This window comes from Chelonia mydas, chromosome 3 (genome assembly GCF_015237465.2).
Source record: "Chelonia mydas isolate rCheMyd1 chromosome 3, rCheMyd1.pri.v2, whole genome shotgun sequence".
Classification (NCBI taxonomy): Eukaryota; Metazoa; Chordata; order Testudines; family Cheloniidae; genus Chelonia; species Chelonia mydas.
This window is the reverse complement of record NC_057851.1, coordinates 138,318,634-138,339,072: the sequence shown is the minus strand read 5'-3', so window position 1 is coordinate 138,339,072 and position 20,439 is coordinate 138,318,634. Positions and strand designations below refer to the sequence as shown.

The 20,439-nt window shown below is 40.7% G+C and overlaps 1 protein-coding gene across 8 annotated transcripts in view; it reads right to left on the bottom strand.

Moving 5' to 3' along the window:
* Positions 1–376: 376 nt before the first annotated feature.
* The window catches only part of SPAST (spastin), a 60,926-nt gene continuing 40,863 nt past the window's right edge, over positions 377–20,439 (bottom strand). For 7 of the 8 annotated variants that reach the window (XM_037895381.2, XM_037895378.2, XM_037895377.2 and 4 more), the window contains 5 exons: positions 18,265–18,307; positions 17,429–17,508; positions 11,834–11,904; positions 9,691–9,731; positions 377–3,766 (listed from right to left, as the gene is read on the bottom strand). In XM_037895381.2, the coding sequence (XP_037751309.1) occupies positions 3,644–3,766; positions 9,691–9,731; positions 11,834–11,904; positions 17,429–17,508; positions 18,265–18,307 (358 nt within the window). In that variant the 3' untranslated portion in view covers positions 377–3,643. Of the gene's footprint in view, positions 3,767–8,861; positions 8,922–9,690; positions 9,732–11,833; positions 11,905–17,428; positions 17,509–18,264; positions 18,308–20,439 lie in introns of all 8 variants that reach the window. The other variant, XM_037895384.2, reaches the window with a different exon arrangement.

Genomic DNA, 20,439 nt, shown 5'->3' with positions numbered 1-20,439 from the left:
GAGCCATGTTTTCCTTGCATTTTCAGAGCTGTTGGCTCAGCCCACTGGGATTAAACAATCACTCAAAAATCAGTTTCCACTTTTTTATTCGTAATTTAGCATGATTTTGAGGTAATCACACATTCAATTTCAGCACATTATTTAATTAGGAAATAGCACTTAGGTTTACATTAGCTTTTTAAATGAGTCATGTCCCACAGAAACTAAATATATGAGGTATATACACGTTCCCCCTCAGCTTCCCCCCTGACCCCCAAGTGATCCGGTATTACATCAGAAAATCTTAAACGCCATAGCTATTTAATAAGCTTTGGATTTATCAGAGGCTCTTCGTTTTGGACATTTTATGTAACAAAACTGACAGAGAAACGGTAAAAACAAGACAAATTGCAACATTTTATTGTAGGGCAACCAACACTGTGAAACTAAAGCTATGTGACTGCTCACCATGCTTTTATACATACATTTTTCCTTTATCAATAGAAGGACATAGCTTAATACTCCATAGCAATGTTTATAACATTTCAGAAACCAAACATTCACGAAAGGACACTCTTGAATACAAGTCTCTCATAGCAAAAATACAAGTAACCTCACTCTAGTTTGAGTCATCAGGTAAATTTGCTGCAAACAATTATATTTTTTTGTCTGCACCTTTGGTTTTTGTAACTCTGGGTTATGAAAAGTGGCCTCTTGACATGGCTCAACTTTTTACTCACGTGGAGGACCAAAATCTGAAACACTCCACTATATCTGAGGTCCTTTGTTAGGTGAAGGACTAGATTAAAAAAAGGATTCCTCCCACTAGTCATCAAAAAATGACTGGCTTTCTGTAGTGTCTTGACCTTGAGTGACAGAAGCCAGTTTTTTAAACTCAAACTCTGTGCGCAGAACCTGGATGGAGCCACTGGGCAAGCAAGAAGGAATGGCTGACTTGAAGATAAGGCAGACCCATTCTCCTATTCAGGCCCATTCCCAGGACTCCAGTCTGCTCACAAGGCATACCTGTAGTGAGAGAAGTCTGCAAGAATGTGCTACAGTACCGGGCGGCACTTTTGCCTGGTCTCTTCCAGTTCTGTGCTCTGAGAAAATGCAGTGCCTAATTGCTTGAGAAAAGGTGTAAAAGGGGTCAGTGACCTGTCTGGCTGTACAGCAGAGATTAAGGAACTAATCCTCTTCCCCTCTGATGCATATGCATGGTTAAAGTTTCTCTATGACCCTAGCTAATAATGCTTCATCATCCAGGTGTTTTCCATTAACCGGTGATCCTTACACTTCAGGTGGAACATTATACTGCTAATGAGCACTTATTTAAATTTGACACTACTTATAAAACATGAAGGAATGGACTAAAAGAAAAATTTAGATTGGTTAGCAGAAAAAAGAAAAAAAGACTATAAAGATATCTACAATAAAAACTATTTACCTAAAGTAGTAATTATTGCACCATAAGGTGCTTGAGACAAGATTACACAATTTCATGGAAAGAGAAATGAGGGGTCTTAAGAGGTCTGACTAGTTAACCAAGAGGTATTAACCAAGAAGTACTATCCAACCTTAGTGATGAAACCTATGACTGAATTACCCAGCAGTGCAAAGCAAGTGCTTCAAAATTCTAAGGCAGAAGAGAACCCAAAGTGGTTAAAAGTCTCTTTAGAAAGCTGAGGCATTGAAATCCTATAATGCTACTGGCAGTGGCTACCCTTCCAAGTGGTCCTGAGAGGTGGATCAGGTGACCAGAACTCACATACCTTAATTATGTATGACACCACATAGTTGAGAAACTTTGATCAGAAAACTTCAAGAGTGCAAACTGGTTATACTCTTTAAAAGGCATTTCAGTGTAACAGTGCCTCTATTTCTTATCACCTCCTATTGCCTTATTTGATTTTTGTAATATTAAGCCATCTCTGCAGTTTTTCAAACAAGAATAGAACAATCGTGTTTACGTCTCTGAACAGCTGACAGTTTCTGCTGTTATATACTTCCCAATATTGTGCAATGGATAAAAGAGGGCTCTGTTGTAGAATTGTAAGCACCCTAGTTCTACATCAGCTAGTTCCTTTTATAGCTAAACCTATAAGATCAACTGTCCTCAGTGTTTTGAGTGCTCCATTCCTGAAGCAGTAAGAAAAGTATTTTAATGACAATCTTAATAGAAAACTCAAGTTTCCAGTTTCCGAAGAAAAACTATAAACAAGCTGTATAAACAGATTTCTTAAACAATTACTGACAGTAAAAATCCATGCACTATTTTTGTAGCAAAATCTTCACAAGTGTGGGGTGGTTTTCTTTGTTTTTAGTTACTGAAGAAAAAAATATGTTTTTCAAAGCTGTCACAGGATGCCTTCCTACAGACATTTTCTCATGATGTTTTAAGCATAGTTTAGCTCCACAGTAGTGTTTGTGAACAAAAATGTTGCCCATATGCAGTACAGGCCAAATATGCATTTCCCTTTACTACAGTAGTTAAAGACCATGATTTAAGTGTTTCTATTTACTACAGTAGGTCACTTATTTAATAAAAATTCAGGTGTTTATTTTAAAGAATGTATTTTACTTTTTAAAAAAGATCAGTTGAATTTATTTTAGATTTTAGTATACAAACCAAAGCACATGAAAGGTATAAAAATGTTAGTGTGTGCTATGTATTAAATATCTAGCCACTTATTTTAATGCTCTCCTCTGTAGATCAAAAAAAGCAAGGACCAGAATGGAAACTTAACTAAAAGTTTAGTTATTGTAAACAGAAATGAATACAGAGTAGAAACACTAGTTCTAAAACTTCACAATTTGACAGAATCATTTATTCTCTCCAAAATCAGTTGGGCTTCAAGTAGAAGTTAACACACCATAAGAATAAACCAACATTCTACAGTGGAAGCTTTACAAATGAATTAAAGAAAAATACTGCTGGCAAAAATGGCTTAGTATAACAATTATTACATTATAGAATTGCTAATTTCAACTGGTTTGATAGGATTTTTGCTGTTCTGCTACCAAAGGTCTTTTTTTAAAAACTGTTCTGTGAACTGTATGGCCACACTATAACCAGACAAAAGACAAGGTAGTAGCAGACCAGCTGCTTTCCATTTGGATACTTTTTTTTTTTTTTTTTTAAATAATGCTAATTCCCAGTGCTGTTCTTCCTGTTGCAGAGGGAAATGGTTTATTTGGCACAGTATGGATAAAAATATTAAAAACTGAAACAAAAATTTACAAAGTTCCAGTTAGAAGTTAGTAGTTACCAGGAAGAGAGCAGGAAAAGTAAATGTCATGAGACAAATTTAAAAAAAACAACTAAGGGTATAAATCTTTCAACAGTCAATACAATTGGACCTTATATCGCCAACAAAATACACAGATTAATATTCAGATCATGATTAGATTGCTAGAAGTCTTACCCCAGGTCTTATTGTGCTTTAACTTACATGCCCTGTGAGTAAATCCTGACTAAAAAGGCACGGAGGCCTTAATGAACTTTTCACATTGTATAATTTTTCTTTTTCAATCAATCAATCTCAAGTTGCCAGTGCAGATATTTAAAGATCTGTGAAGTCCTGTAAACTCTGGCTGCATTCCTGGTCTGTATCAATCGCTCATTGCAGGCAGCACTGTCTCCTCACTTTTACACAGCAGTTCTTCAAACTGTAGTATCACCAAAGTCCTTGTTCCAACGAATATATGCATCCAGAGTTTGAGGGCTCAAACTGCGCTTTATCTTCTTCAAAGACTCGGTGAAATCTGACAATCTGATATTCCTCATCTAGACGAAAAATGAAAGGCATTTTAAGACCATGAATGTGTTCATGTGTCATGTGCTTACTCAATAAATGAAGGCTTTGGACTTGACTTTCAGAGCAATACAATATAAATGGGTGCTAAATATTGGGTTTGTGTAACCAAGATAGAGTTAGATTACAGTGAGAAACACAGGTAATACAGCAATGAGCTGCCAAAATCTTAACAACCGGTTCCCTATAAAAAGTTCTGATTTAAGGGCTATACCCCAGTATGTATTTTTTGTACCAACACGGTTACCATACGTCCCTATTTTCCCAGGAGGAATTTTTAAAATTTAAAAATTCCTCCTGGACGGCGATTTAAGAACCAAAAAGCCAGACATGCCAGGGAAAATACGGATGTATGGTAACCCTGTCTAAAGTTCTTTTTTAAAAAGATGGGCCTGAACTAGAAATGAGCTCCATTTCACATGTGTGGGTCCCCGCCACTCCCTGGGGTGTGCTAGGGTGACCAGATGTCCCGATTTTATAGGGACAGTCCCGATTTTGGGGTCTTTTTCTTATATAGGCTCCTATTATCCCCCACCCCGTCCTGATTTTTCACAGTTGCTGTCTGGTCACCCTAGGGTGTGCACACGTGGGGGTCCCAGCTGCTCCCTGCCCCCCTCATTGAAGCAGGTGTGCAGGGTTACTGTCCTGGGAACTGCAGGGCACCAGTGGACGTGGGGCCAGCTGCAGACAGGGGCGTGGGGAGCTGGCTAGAGGCAAGGGAGTGCGGGGGTGGCTGGAGACAGGACTTGGGGTCCGTGCGGCAGGGGCTGGCTGCAGGCAAGGGGTGCGGGGCTGGCTGCAGGCAGGCCAGGGGCTGGCTGCAGGCAGGCCAGGGGGTGCGTGCAGCAGGGGCTGGCTGCAGGCAGGGCACGGGGTGCGGGAGTGGCTGGAGACGGGGGCTGGCTGCAGGCAGGGCAGGGGGTGCGTGCGGCAGGGGCTGGCTGCGGGCAGGGGGTGCAGGGGTGGCTGGAGACGGGCTGGCTGCGGACAGGGTGGTGGGTGCTCACGGGGAGGGTGGCTCAGAGCAGCCCGAGCAGCAGGATGCAGCCCAGGCCCAGCAGAGCAGCCAGGGACCCACCAGGCAGCAGCGGGAGCCCCAGGGCCAGGGGTTGGGGAGCAGTAGCAGCAACAGGGCTCGTGCCCAGGGCCAGGCACCAGTCCACATGGCTCCTGCACCGCAGCGCCCCCGGCGGCCAGAGGCAGAATTACATCACTTCCTGGCCAGAGCCCATTAAAGCCTCAGCGCCCCCTGCAGGGAAGCAGGTTAACAACCAGTTCTAAAACTGCTTCAAAATTTAACAACCGGTTTGTGCGAACTGGTGTGAACCGGCTCCAGCTCACCACCGAGGTAATACACTATACAAAAATCTGACCATTCTAGATCACAAGAGACTTAAAATAAAGTGAAATGTTATTATTTTCTATTCCACTAGGTGGTGCTAGCCAATGCATATGAGGGGCCTTGGTCCAATCAGAGTAGTTCATGATGTTTTTTCCACAGATAACAGGATTAAAATGTCATATTATTCAGTGGGGGTTTTGTTGTGTAATGTCCCCAGTCCACAGAGGGGACTTATTCTCCAAAATTATATTAGGACATAACTTCAGAACATTGCTCTAAGGCAGGGGTTCCCAACCTTGGTTCGCGGCTTGTTCAGAGTAAGCCCCTGGTGGGCCGTGGGATGCTTTGTTTACTTGAGTGTCCGGAGGTACGGCCGTTTGCAGCTCCCAGTGGCTGCTTCCCGCAGCTCCCATTGGCCAGGTACAGCGAACTGCAGCCACTGGGAGCTGCGAGCCGCTGTACCTGTGGACGCTCAGGTAAACAAAATGTCTCATGGCCCGCCAGGGGCTTACCCTGTACAAGCCACAAATCAAGTTTGGGAAACCCTGCTCTAAGGAGTCAAAAGAACAGTCAGGCTATAAAGAATTATGTGCTAAGAACTGGGAGGCAGAAGTTTATTAAAGGAAGGGTAAAATAGTGTAGGCAAATTTTCAGATTGCCAAACAAACAAAACAGTTTCTACATCTTGGGAGACTGAAAAGCTGTCCAAGTCTGTGAGCGTAGTAAACAAATCACTAAGTCTCTGTTCTAAACTGCCCTGCAGTTTAGATTACACAAACTAAAAGGCTCCTAGTTCACATTAGCATACTCCTCTTCAAAAAGGGCTGAGTTTAGTTTGCATCTGCAACATTCACTTGGGAAAGTTACAGCGCAGCGCTTTGGTCATACCACTATTCACACCCACAGTAGGCCTTCGGGGCAGCACAGACAAACCCTACATGAATACACACATTACAATCTCAAAAGCTCCACATTTCTTTGGGCCTAGTGTTTGCTGGTGCAGCCAGATGTGTCACAGTGACAACAGACAAAGAGAAATACCACGGGGAGAGGGGCTGCAGCAGATTTCTTTTTTTTAAATATACAGTCAAATCCTATGACAACAAGGCATTCAGCTAGGTGTAGAACAAATTCACAATCCAAGAATGGCTGGCTGAGTACTATTAATAGGTAGAGTACATACAAATGCATCACATCTATATGGGCCCCCTATGATTGCTTCTTCTGCTTACCCTGTCAGAGGTAAGTCTTTAGAGACATGGGCAGAGATCACCTTACAAATACAACACGATTGTGGGAGTCCCCTATGTCTCAGGGTGACCCACATCTCTTACATGGGCTTCATCTCTTTACAAAAGTTTGGACAACAAGGTTGTGAGATGTTGCACTCCATGTGTTTTATGGAAATATGCTTATGAGTGTGAATATGATGTAAGTGGAATATGCTTTATGCAAAAGGTCTCTTGCAAGGTATCATAACAAAGGTATAACCTACTCAATATATTCCTCCTATTTGTATGCATGCATCATTCTTGTATCTGAAGCTAGAAATATGAAGTATAACTGAGGTCCTATTGTAATTATGCAAAGTGTGGGCCATTAATGGTTTAGAATCTTGATGGCTCCCATTGACTAGGACAATTGGTTGTAAATGGTTTATTTACCTGCAAGCCTTCCTGTTTACTTGTTGGCCAGCCCAGGAAGAATGGAGACTAGGGGTCTTACAGGTTTCAGAGTAACAGCCCTGTTAGTCTGTATTCGCAAAAAGAAAAGGGAGTACTAGTGGCACCTTAGAGACCAACCAATTTATTTCAGCATAAGCTTTCGTGAGCTACAGCTCACTTTATCGGACATGCTCAAATAAATGTGTTAGTCTCTAAGGTGCCACTAGTACTCCTTTTCTTTTTAGGGGTCTTACAGTGACATCTGACCATGTCACGATACTGGAATACCTCTTAATCCTTGTACTTTTCCACTGATGAGACGGGGGTGGGGACAAGCACAGACAAAAGATTCCCACCTTGTGCCAAAGCTATAAAAGGGGGTGGAGCAGGACAAAAGGGGCTGCCAATCATGAGAAAACCCTTGCTTACCACCTGAGATGTCTGCCAGAACTAACAAGGACTGTACTAGGAGAAAGGATTGGGCCCAAACTAGGAAGGAGTCTAGTCTGTAAAATAAGTGTATTGGAACATCTCTGAGGGTGAGATATTACCTGTAATCAGTTTCTTAATGAATTAGGCTTAGACTTGCGTGTTTTTGCTTTATTTTGCTTGGTGACTTACTTTGTTCTGTCTGTTATTACTTGAAACCACTTAAATCCTACTTTTTATACCTAATAAAATCACTTTTGTTTATTAATAAACCCAGAGTAAGTGATTAATACCTGGGGGAGAAAACAGTTGTGCATCTCTCTATCAGTGTTAGAGAGGGCGTACAATTTATGAATTTACCCTGCATAAGCTTTATACACAGAGTAAAACGGATTTATTTGGGGTTCAGGCTCCCAGAAAGGCTGAACAATGGACATTGGGAAAGTCCCTGTTAACTGAGAAGCCCCTGGGCTTAGTGAATCTCAGTTTCAGTGAACTGCAGAGAGGTGTGGCACAACCTCTGGGTCTGTGCTGGAGCTGACTGGAGTGTCTAACTCAGCAAGACAGGAGTGGAGAGGCACCTGTTCTGGCAGGAGGGTTGTTCTCAGTGGTATCTCAGCTCATTGAGTGACAGTCTCAAGGGGAGTCTCTGTGACCGAACCCACCACAGGCTGCATCTCTGAACAAATAAGCAGCCACGAAATAAAGCTTCTTCCTGCAATATGTATGGGGCATGCACATACTGGGGCAGGTTTCAGAGTAACAGCCGTGTTAGTCTGTATTCGCAAAAAGAAAAGGAGTACTTGTGGCACCTTAGAGACTAACCAATTTATCTGAACATAAGCTTTCGTGAGCTGTAGCTCACGAAAGCTTATGCTCAAATAAATTAGTTAATACTGGGGCAGAAGAGCTTGCAGATTCCTCAGCCTATCTAACTCCTCTGCCACTTGGGGGTTGGTGTTCAACGTCTTCCCCTTTGTCGCTCTGCCTTTGCTCCACATTTTTCAGGAGGAAGTTCTAGACTACGCGCTTTGATTTGTTCAGCATTTTTTTGAATGTACTTTTTGAGATTCAGTATGAAGGTTTTTCTAAACAGCAGCATAGTTACTAGGCTACGACATATCACTTAAGCTGCTGGTTTGGCAGTACCTCCCTGTGATGGACATGGAAATGCTACGTAACTTAATACTGAGATGCACTAATTTTGTGAATATCATATCAAGTGGTCCATATATGCACACTTCCTCATGATAAACACACTGATCAGGTGCACCAGTAATTCTGTATCTGTGTGCTATGAACCCCCACTAAATCAACAGGTTTTATTATTTGTATTATTGTAGTTGTGGACCAGGACCCCATTGTGCTAGGCACTACAAACACAGGGGGGGAGAAGGAGAGGGAGAGTGTGTGTGTGTGTGCGCGCGCATGTGTGTTCCTGCCCTAAAGAGCTTGCAGTTCAGACTACAGTTTGCATCTTTTGTTGGGAAAACTAACCTGTTTATAAAATAAAATGACAGGATTCTTTTCAGCTACTATGAATGATTTAAACCCAAAAGTAAGTTTCAATATACCACCATCTGCTGGTGGGCACTGTAGAGGCTATGAAGTTTGACCCAAGTCAAATCTCACCTGCATTCTCTCCAGATGCACAAGCTACACAGAGTGGTAATCTATTGCACCAAGTATTTTCTGAAAAAAAAAAGTCTTAGTCTTCCCACCCTTACTGCTAATATGGGCCAAATTGTGCCCACACTTGTGTACATCCCATCCAGTCCTACTGAAGTTCTGGGGTGTAAGTTAGCACAGAATTTGACACTACCTCAATTACTGTTCTTACACTTATTCTCAGCATAGATCTTATGAATTTTTTACCACACCTGCCAAAAACACACACATTCATATTGATATTTCAAAATAGCTTCTTAAAAAAAAAATCACTACAATTCAGCATTTCGTACTGGCAAATAGAGTTTTGTTAGAAATGACTGATAAAGTTAGTTTTCCAGATCTGAAGTAGCTGCTATGCGTAAGCTTAAAAGCTTGTCTCTCTCACCAACAGAAGTCGGTCCAATCAAACCTTGTCTCTAATATGCTGGGACCAATATTGCATACATAAAGTTATCACAGTCATTGTAGCTTTTCAGTGTGTGTCTGGGGGAAGCCTCACGTTCCATGCTACCAATATTTTTAAAGAGACCTTTTCACTTAACTCAATCAAGGAAAAATGTTAAAAAATTAGGCAACAGTATTTTTACAATGATTTAGAAACATGTATCAGAAGGGTAGCCATGTTAGTCTGTATCCACAAACACAAAGCTTATGCCCAAATAAATCTGTTTGTCTTTAAGGTGCCACCGGACTCCTGGTTGTTTCTTAAAAAAAAAAAAAAAAAAAAAAACACAACCCCAACATCTGTATATGTTCCACCCAGAAAGGAAGTCATGTTATAGCAGCTTACCTCACTGGCAGACATATTCTTTACCTGTTCTGGTTTTAGTTCTGTTAAATAAAAAAAATAAGAGCAATGAGTTTCACAAGAAAAACATCAAAACATTTTACGTTCAATTCTACTCTGAAAAGTGATTAAAAATGGCACCCTGCAACTCAACATGCCTGCTCCTTGTATCTTCCAAGTGATATCTGCTTGCTTTAAGTGACTAAAATTTGTGTTGCTTTTCACTACTCTTAGCCTTACACAGCCAACACAGCTGAGCGTGTGAAAGGATTACTTTCTCTTTGTGCAATCAGATTTATTAAGTTCAAGTCGGTTAAATGAGTTTGCACAAGTTTAAAAGCAATGATTCTACAGGTGTATTTAAATAATGACCCCACTGACAATAGGTTGCACAGCAGAGTGTAACAGAGCATTTGTTTGCCCTGCAGAAGTTTTACTACCAGTAGGGTATGAGAAGAATTGTAGTTTGTAGGGCTGGCATTCAGAAAGAACATTTTTTTTCACTTCACATTTTAGATGGAAGCCAGAAAGGAGGAGGAGGAGGTGGAGAGGGAAAAGACATCAAACTCCATAGTGTAGTTTTTATGGGCTCTTCTCAGAGAAGTACATTCTAAATATGAAGATTTTTACATTGCAGACAAAATGTACAAACATTTTAGTGCACCAAACAGTTGCAAGTGTAAGCACATAATGTTTCCAACTTGCTGGAGGAATATAACTTATGATGGCTCTTATGAGACAGCCCCTTTTAATACAAAACTGTTCCCCAATTTTCATGCACTGTAGTACACCTGTGATTCCCAAAGTCATAGAATCATAGACTATCGGGGTTGGGAAGGGACCTCAGGAGGTCATCTAGAGGAACGTCCTGCTCAAAGCAGGACCAATCCCCAGTTTTTGCCCCAGATCCCTAAATGGCCCCCTCAAGGATTGAACTCACAACCCTGGGTTTAGCAGGCCAATGCTCAAACCACTGAGCTATCCCTCCCCTCCCCCCTCACACTGACTCATAACAGCCCATTAAAAGTAGCTACTGAAGGGAAAGTAGAGAGAAAGGAGAGCTACTTGTCAGCAACTGGAGTACAGAATATTCACAGATCCACACTCTAGAATTTGTGCGCTGTACGTCAAATCCATGATTCACTTCAAAACAGCTTACTATTGGGGGACCTGTGGCACCTCAACCCACGTAAAGTCAGGTTACAGAAGGACTACATCCTCCAGTTGCCCTCAGTTCTTCTTTGCCTGCCTGAAAGACTCCAAAGTGGAGAGAAGGGTGGGACAGCGTGGCAGAGGCACACAGAAGCAATATATTTGGAAACTCCAGTTACCGTTAAGGAGTCATCTCTTCTTCATAAAATTGTCTCTGCTGATCCCCCATGTAGAAGATTAGCTAACAGTAGCAATACCTAGAAGGACTGCGTAGTTGAACAATGACTGAAGGACTGCCTTTCTGACACAAGCATCCAATTTGGCTCCCGCATTGAGAGTGAGTGAGTAGTGCTAAACAACAAAGTGTTGTTTTAACTAAAAATTTCAAAGAGAGGAATGTCAAAGGCAGGACACTGAGGCAGCCACAACCCAACTTGATTGGGCTCATGTAATTCCATCATTCAACCTCAAATGGTCCTAACAGCTAAAAGCCAATTTTCATACATTCAGACAACCTCTGAATCAAGACAAATTACCCCATGGCATCTCTTCCTGAAGACTACAAACAACCAATATGATCTGAACAGTTTTTTCACATTCAATTTACGAAGCAGGTGAAGAATGTTCTCTAATACCGACACCTGTAAGGGATATGGTCTAGTTAAGACGGAACTGACACTAACTTGGGAAGCACATCATTCCATGAGTGGAAGCATAGCAAACTGAAATGGTTCCGTCACCTGTTAATATCAAATGGTTCTTTTCATGCACTTGGAAACGCACTAAAAAGCAATGCGTGACAGACTCCACTTTACCATGCAGAGCAACACAAGACCCAGGATGTCATAGATCTATTTGGATTAATTTTGGAGATTTGAGAGAGAGAGATGGACAAATGATTAGGAAGACACAGCAACAGTATCTTTAATTTCCTGAAGAGGCTTTTAAAAAAAAAAAAAAAAAGAGGTACTATAGAAAAAGTCACATCACTTACCTCGAATAGGGCCCAGTGCCGCATCCTTTGCTAATGCAGTTAAGTCACTTCCTGAGTATCCATCTGTCATTCTTTGTAAAGGGGGAGAGGGGAGGGATAGAAAAACTTCCAATGATCTGCATCTTTATACATGGATATTACCAAAGACTGAAATAGTATTTCCCTCAGATTAAATGATAAACTACGCACCATAATTAGTAAATTATATAAATGTTACTTCAAACACATTTCTCAACTGAAAATACTTTATCCATTAAAGTTTAATATCAGTATTAAATGTAAGTAGCATTTAGCAATCAAAGTCTAGCAACTGGGATCTATTGCTGAACGCCATTTTAACACACACACACACAATTTTTCTTTAAACAACCTACTAGATTGTCAGCACTTTCTACTCTCAAATACTTGCCTAGGACTGTCCAGATATAGCTGTTGTGGCTTCTTCAGATCACAATGACTAAATTCTAATGACAAATATTTTATGCCGTGCTTCTAGCCCATGACCAGTTTCTTTGGTGATCCAGTCTACAGTAGAACCTCAGGAGTTACGAACACCAGAGTTACAAACTGACTGGTCAACCACATTTGGAACCGTAAGTACACAATCAGGCAACAGCAGAGAGACACAAAAACACAAAACAAAACACGAAAATACAGTACTGTGTTAAACGTAAATTACTAAAAAATTAAGGGGAGGTTTTAAAAAAAAAGATTTGACAAGGCAACAAAACAGTTTGTGCTTGTTTCATTTAAAATTAAGATTGTTAAAAGCAGCATTTTTCTTCTGCATAGTAAAGTTTTAAAGCTGTATTAAGTCAATGTTCAATTGTAAACTTTTGAAAGAACCACCATAATATTCTGTTCAGAATTACAAACATTTCAGAGTTATGAACAACCTTCATTCCCGAGGTGTTCATAACTGAGGTTCTACTGTACTTTGGGGACTGCTGCAGGAATCTCACCCAGACTAAGCTTGAAAAACATGGTGAGAACTGAAAGGAATCGCTGCATTTTTTTAAAAAAAATGCACAGTTCCTATTTTGTGGCATGTTGTTGGGACACTTCACACATTGCAAGAAGTTTTCCCTTAAAACTTACAACCTTTTGTTGATACTGCAGCCAGATAAGTGAAAGTGTGTTTATATGTATATTATAGAAAAATCATATTTTTAAAAAAATCACCAAATACTATCTGCCTGTTTTATGTTTTTTTTTTTATACTGCTGCCCATTATGGTAGTATCTGAATGCCTTCTAGTAGGCTTCATGGCATGTCTGACATTCTTCCTTTTGGGGAGAAAAAACACTGGGTAGGGTTTTTGCTTTTGTTTTATTTTTTATTAATTTCCTTTTTCAGTTGGTAGGGGCGTCATGTGTAGAAAGGCATCAGCATTGAGTGCTTCATTCTTAGGGTGATAAGGCTTTTTCTGAGAGGAAGGTTTTGCAGCAGTCTTACTCTGCTAAAAACAGTCTTACTCTGGGGTTACCTGATCTCCTCTGGAAGTTTGTTCCACAGCTGAATCCTTTACATCAATAATGCTTTATCACAAGCACTTACAGGCTTTGCAGTCTGAATTCTGCCAGAGAAGTGCAGCTGTCACTGTGGATTATGGATTGAAATTTGGTCTGTAATTTAGCTCGACACTGATCCAATAACTGCTTTGAAAATGAGGACCAAAGCCTTAAACTGGCATCACAAGCTAACTAGGAAACAGGGGAGGGACTTCATGTGCTCACAGCAGCCTAAGCCACAAAGAAGGTGGGCAGTCCTATTCTGGACCAGCTGGAGCCTATGAATCTGATTGTGAAGACCATCCATAATGAGCTACCATAATCCAGCCTGGAGGTGACAAATGCATGGATTACTGTGTGCTGGTCCTTTTCTGGGAGGAAGAAACATTTCCTAATAAGATGGAGATGAAAAAAGGTAGCAATGCTACCCTATCATCCAAGCTTAGTCAGGCAAACAAACTTGAGGCTTTGCACCACTGTGATGAATAGGGGTCATATGCCTTCAAAGCACGATGGGAGACAATGTTCAGGATAACTTTTCAAGAGCTTTTTCCCTTTTTGACCAGCATCATTTTAGTCTTGCCTGAGTTCAGCTTAAACCAGTTGCTCTTCATTCAAAAGCAGATTTCTTGTCAGTGTTCTGACATTTTAGTAATGGCAGTGGGTACATCAATTGAAAAGGAGATCTATAGATGCATGTAATTGGAATACTGTTGGCAGCTGAGGCCATGGCAACTCAATCTCTCCCAATCGTCTTACAGAGATGCTGGAGAGAAGGAGGGAGAATATGGGTACCTCTGTGACCCTGCACATGGGGGCCTTTGGAGAGGATTACCCAATTACCACTCCAAGTTCTGCTGGAGAGGAACAACTGAGCCACAGTAGTGCTGAGGCATCTAGACATGTGATACGTAACAGGAATAAATACTTTAGAAGTGAACTGCAAAACAAGAGAAATCATGTCCTTTACTGTTCATTTAAGAAATATAAAGATGGCACATAAGGTTTTTTTTTCCCCCTCCTACAAAGGTTGAAGTCAACATTCCTTTCAGTCTCCAGTCAGGGCTGGAAGAGCTGTACTTCAGGCTCTAGCATCATTCTCCAATTTAACCATTCAAGTGCTTCAAAAGATTTGCTGAAGTCATCAGTGAAAAAGAGGGAAACCAGAACTGGTATTTCCAATGTGAAAAACAAGCAGATAAAAATAAAATCAATATTATATACTGAAAAGGAGCAGTAAAAAAATAGAAACACTTTTTTGCTGTACCGCCCCACCTTTCAAAGGCAGCCATTAGAAATTGTCAAAAGGCACAATAATGGCCCGTTAAAGGAGCTAGTTCATCCAATCTTCTGGAGGCCCTGCACCCAATTACAATTTCTGTTTGTGGGATGAAGAAGGTTTAATAGAATTATAAAGGACTAAAGTGTAGGATAAATCCCAGTCACTTGCCAACCAAGGAAATGTGGCAAGTCACTCAAGTGAACAAAGTCGATAGTAGGGAATGGGATAGCACAAAGAATTTTTCAAAAAGTTGTGCTTAGTGATGTTTGTATGTTTGCACATAGAATCTACAGTCACAGAACTTAACTTACAGCCCCATTTTTTACTTCAATTAGATACTAGTGCATCTGACATGGCTGAAGATAGTTTTCTGCAAGTGTGAATTAAGATGACAATAAATGCAACTTCATTGTGCTGCAAATTTAGGCGATGTTGCAGATATAAAATGGCTGATGCATACTAGCCCTGCTGAACACGTGTGCATGCACCCCTCATGCACACACAAAAATGAAAGACTCAAACTAAGTTACACTATTTAAATTCTTGATGCTCTGCACCTCACTCAGTTTTCCTCCTCCATGATCTACCAAGTAGATTCTTTAGTATCTCAGAAGGAGAGAGGGTCTTTTCCCTTACATTAAGGAACATTTCTTATTTTCCTCTCCCTTCTCTACCTCCTGAATAGCATTCATAATGGGGTACCTAACCTCCAGAGGATGAGCACGTAGTAATATTGTGTGATCCATAAGAATTTTCACAATGGAAAGCACAAGTAACTTTTAGGTATTTTTCAATGCAAATTTAAAATCTTGAAAACAGCAAAAAATATTGGAAAGGCCCTACACTTATGGGATCCTTTCTATTCTATGCTTAAAATTTCAGTATTGCCAACCCCAAACATGCATAAGTCAGGAAAAAGCAAAACAAAAACCAATGAGATTTGTTTTCAACCTGAAATGCACAAAAAATGTAGAGCAGGTGCTCTCTTTAGTCAGCTGGGAAAGATGGGGCTCGCCTAGAGGTTGGGTGGGAAGGAGCTTGCATTTGTTTCCTGTCTCCCTGCCCCAGGCACAGTGCTGATCAGCATGTTCCAACAGCAGATCTAGGTGGTGAGAAAACAGTTTGAACAGTACTCTCAAACAGCCTGACCGGGTGGCGGTGGGGTGGGAAATAGTGTTTTTCATAACTTCCAAAATGTGTGCAATTCATTCTCAATACGTTACACCTAGAAAGGGACATAAAAGGTTCTATGAATATATTGGGAACAAAAGAAAGATGAAGAAAAGTGTAGGTCTTCTATTTATCAGGGAAGAAGAGCTAATAATGGACAAGGTTCAAGAAAGCGGAAGTGTTAAACACCTATTTTGCATCAGTCTTCACTAAAAAGGTAAATTGTGACCAGTTGTTTAATATCAGTTAATGTTAACAAAGGGGAAGGAACACAGGCCAAAATAAGGAAGGTTACAGAATATTTAGATAAGTTAGATGTATTGAAGTCAGCAAGACCTGATGAAATTCATCCTACTTAAGGAACTAGCTGAACCAGTCTTGGAACTAACAGCTATTATCTCTGACCTCCAGGAGAATGGGTGGAGAAGGGCAAATGTAGTACTATCTTCAAAAAAGGGGAACAAAGAGGATATGGGGACAAAGTAGGCTTGGAAGGATTAGATTTTTATTGGTAAATGTTGGTGGGGTCTCACTTGGGGTCTGTTCTGGGTCCTTACTATTTAATATTTTCATCAATGACTTGGCTGATGAGTGAAAAATACACTTATAAAATTTGCAGATGACAGCAAGATGGGAGGGGTTGTATGCAGTTTGGGGGACAGATTAGAATTCAAGGTGACTGATAAATTGGAGCGTTGGTCTGAAATCAACAAGATGAAATTCAATAGAGACAAGTGGAAAGTACTTCATTTAGGAAGAAAAATTAAATGCACAACTACAAAATGGGGAAAGACTGGCTAAGTGATAGTACTGCTGAAAAGGATCTGCGGGTTATAATGGAACAAACTGAATACAAGATAACGATGTGATGAAGTTGTGGAAAAGGCTCATATCATTCTGAGGTGTATTACAGGAGCATCGAATACATGGGAGGTAATCGTCCTGCTCTACTCAGCACTGGTGAGGCCTCATCTGGAATACTGTGTCCAGTGATGCCACATTTTAAGAAAGAAGTGGATCAATTGGAGAGTGTGTCCAGAGGAGTGCAACAAAAATGATCAAACTTTAGAAAACCCGATCTATGAGGCAAGGTTAAAAAACTGGCATGTACAGTCTTGAGAAAAGACTGAGAGGAGGAACAGAACAGTCAGCAAAAATGTTAGAGCTATTATAAAGAGGATGGTGATCAACTGTTCTCCACATTCACCAAAGGTAGAACAAGAAATAACCTGCTTAATATGTGGCAAGGGAGATTTATGTTAGATATGAGGAAAAACTTTCTAAATAGAAGGATAGATAAGCATGGGAACAGGCTTCCAAGGGAAGTTGTGAAATCCTCATCATTGGAGGTTTTTAAGAACAGGTTAGACAAATATGTCAGGGATGGTCTAGGTCTAGCTATACTTGGTCTTGCCTCAGCGCAGAGGGCTGGACTAGATTATGATCTCTTGATGTCCCTTCCAGTCCTACATTTCTAGGATTTTAAGTACAGGCAAGGTTACAATTTCAATGTCCCTGATAACTAGCATTAGTTCTAAATGTAACTGACAGAGCAGTTGATATGAATGTTGTGGACCAGCAATATTGTTAGCAGACCAGCAATATTGTTAGCAGAACTATCCAAGTACTTACCTAGCTAGCTGTGCAAGCTCTTTTTGGGTCAATGGACTTCCTTGCTTGCTTAAAAGATTTTTTAGTAAAATCAATCTTGTCTGAAAAGAAGCATTTATCAGTTGTAAGTTCACGTACAAAAACTTATCTATTTACGATATAAACTATTAGAAGATATAAAACAAAAAATATGGCATGTTTCTGTGAATTCAGAAGCCTATATGTATGACATTTGTAGTACTTTTGACTATGATGTACATGTCAATACTTTCTTTTAAGGGGTCATATGGATTTAGTATTCATGAAATTGAGGGTCCCATTGGTTCCAGCCAGGCACTGTACAATCATGACAACTAAACTACAATCTTGATCACACTTCTGCTGCTGCTAAGATAGCAAACAGTGCTAATAGTTTTTTTTTTGTTTTAGTGTCGAAGAACTGCTAAAATTAGGCCACACAATTTTTTAAACTTTTGCATGAAATAATTTCATGTCAAACCAAACATTCCGCCTGTTGCAGTATTCTAGGCATATCAAAACATGTCCTTGTCTGTTTAATCAGCACACTGCCTGTACAACAGCAAGCTGCCCAGAAGGAGAGAGCAGTTACTAGCAGATTTGATTCTACTAAGTACATCAAAATGTAATAACAAATATTCGCCAGAGTGGTATAAACTTACCATACTAGCCAAAGTGAATTAGTGGACACCACTAAGTCACAAAATTCAGTAATTTGCAATAAATCTACCAATCATTAGGGCAAATTAACAAGGTTCTATAATATATTTTCTTGTTTTTCCTATAAAACAGGATTTTAAGAACTCTCAGAAAGAAATGCACACAAGCCACACACTGACCTCTTCATTTGGTAAAGATACATACACGCGTTTGGTGAATCGTCTGCAAAAGAAAAAAAAAAAAAAAGTAACATTTTAATACTTCAGAAAAACAAGCTGGTAAAAGCTGACATTTGATAAAAATACATATATTTTATGCCCATGCCACCAACACTAATTTTTTTGCTACCTATGGTAATTAACTAAAGAAAACTTAGATAGGGAATAGCAAATTTGAAATCCTTGCCCTTGACTGAGGCAGTCCAGGATGTAGCTAGATAAGAAGCAAAAAGAATGTCTGGCATCAGAGAAAGGTATACAAATATTATAACTCTATCAAGTTAAAAAAAAACAATCCTGGCACTAAAATAATTTATCTCCTCACAAGGGTAGCTGCATTAAAGTAAGGCCTAGTTGGGTCTTGTGGAAGCTATTCCCATGAGGATGGCACCTGGAGAATAAGGGGAGTTTTTGAGACACCTTCCATGATGTTGTAATATGCAGACAGTTGTACTTGAGATTTATAACTTTTGCATTATGTCCATTTTCTAAATAATAGAAACTTTACATAACCTGAACCCCACCACACTATTTAATACTCTATTTATCTAGAAGCTTATTCTGGTGCAGGAAGGTGTGGTTTGCACTATCCAGATTGAATTTTGCCTACTGTATTTTACCACCAGTGAAAAAAATCTCTCCTTCAGTATGGTATATGCATATTCCCACTCGTGGGAGACTAACAAGTAGTACAGCCGCTTAGGAAGGTGGGCGGAGGGCCAAACTGAGTGTGGGGTGATACAAAAGGTCTGAATAAAACTCCAGGCAGTAGCCCTGCAGATTTTAAAGGTACAAACATGCCATTGGTGTTACCTTAGCCCTGATGAAACTCTTACGGGAAGAAGGAATGATTTGCTTGTAGCTTTTAATATGTTCATGGATAACATCTCCCTACAAGGATTCCAATGACTTTGCAATACTTCAGATCAGACTCTCCAGCCCAAGCTGGTAACATCTATCCCTACAACCATCAGTGACAGAATGAACAGAACATCCTTTTTAACGTATTCTCATATTGTCCACTATTGCAGAACCTTTGGAGTCTTTGAAAATGTTGAGGAATGTAATTTGTGTTCAGAGTAATTTGTAGGGAGCCAGTGAAGTCAAATCCGCATTTCTCAGCCTAGCATGAGAGAGGTGTAAGTGGGAGATGCCATGCTACAAAGCAGAGGTTCTCAAACTGTGGTCCACAGACCACCAGTGGTCTGCGAGCTCCAATCAGGTGGTCCACGGATAGTTCCCTCTAAGGTGCGTGCCTAGGCGGCAGCACACAAGACCATGAAGGGCCACCCACTTAATTAGTGGAGCCGCGCAGGCGTGCTCCACTAATTAGGTGCCTGGACTCTGGAGAAGATGCACATGTAAGGTGAGGTGGTGGACTTGGGGGGGAATACGGGGTAGGTGGAAGGGGGCAATGGGGTGAGAAGAGGGGGTGCGGGGGAATTTGGGATGTGCAGGGCTGTGGCGGCCAGAGAAAGAGACGACTTTCCCCATCTCCAGGGCTGCGGCTGCTGGGGAGAGACGGCCCTCCTTCCCAGCCTCAGCTCTACAGCAGGGGAGAGACCCCCCACCTCCTTCCCAGCCCCAGTTCGGGGGCTGCCACAGTGGGGGAGAGAGGGCACATCCATTGCATTAGAAAGATAAGACTACTGATATTAAAATATGAGTTGTGTGCTTTTATTTGTAGAACAAAAAAATTTTTATTATGAAGGTTTTTGGGGTTTTTTTTATATAGTGCTTTTATCCAAAGTGCTTTACAATAGTTAGCTAATGGTACAAACAACATTTGGAAAGATCATTAAGTGGTCCACCAAGACCCTCAGCAATTTTCAAGTGGTCCGTGAAAAGAAAAGTTTGAGAACCACTGTTATAAAGGATTCTTAAGAATCTGAAACGAGGCCTCCAAGGTCCTACAGCTATTGAGGATACCATGCCTCCAATGTCCAAAAGAGAAATTCAGTGCTGCTTCTATGAAGAAGGGTCTATAGAAGAGACTTTCTGCTCAGTTTATCCTTAGGCCCAAAGAATGGAACAGATGAGTGACATGAAAGGATCTGAAAGCGTACCTGTTTAAGACCATTCCAAGCTGATGGCACTAAAGGCACAACTCACTCAAAAGGGAATGCTGAGGCACTT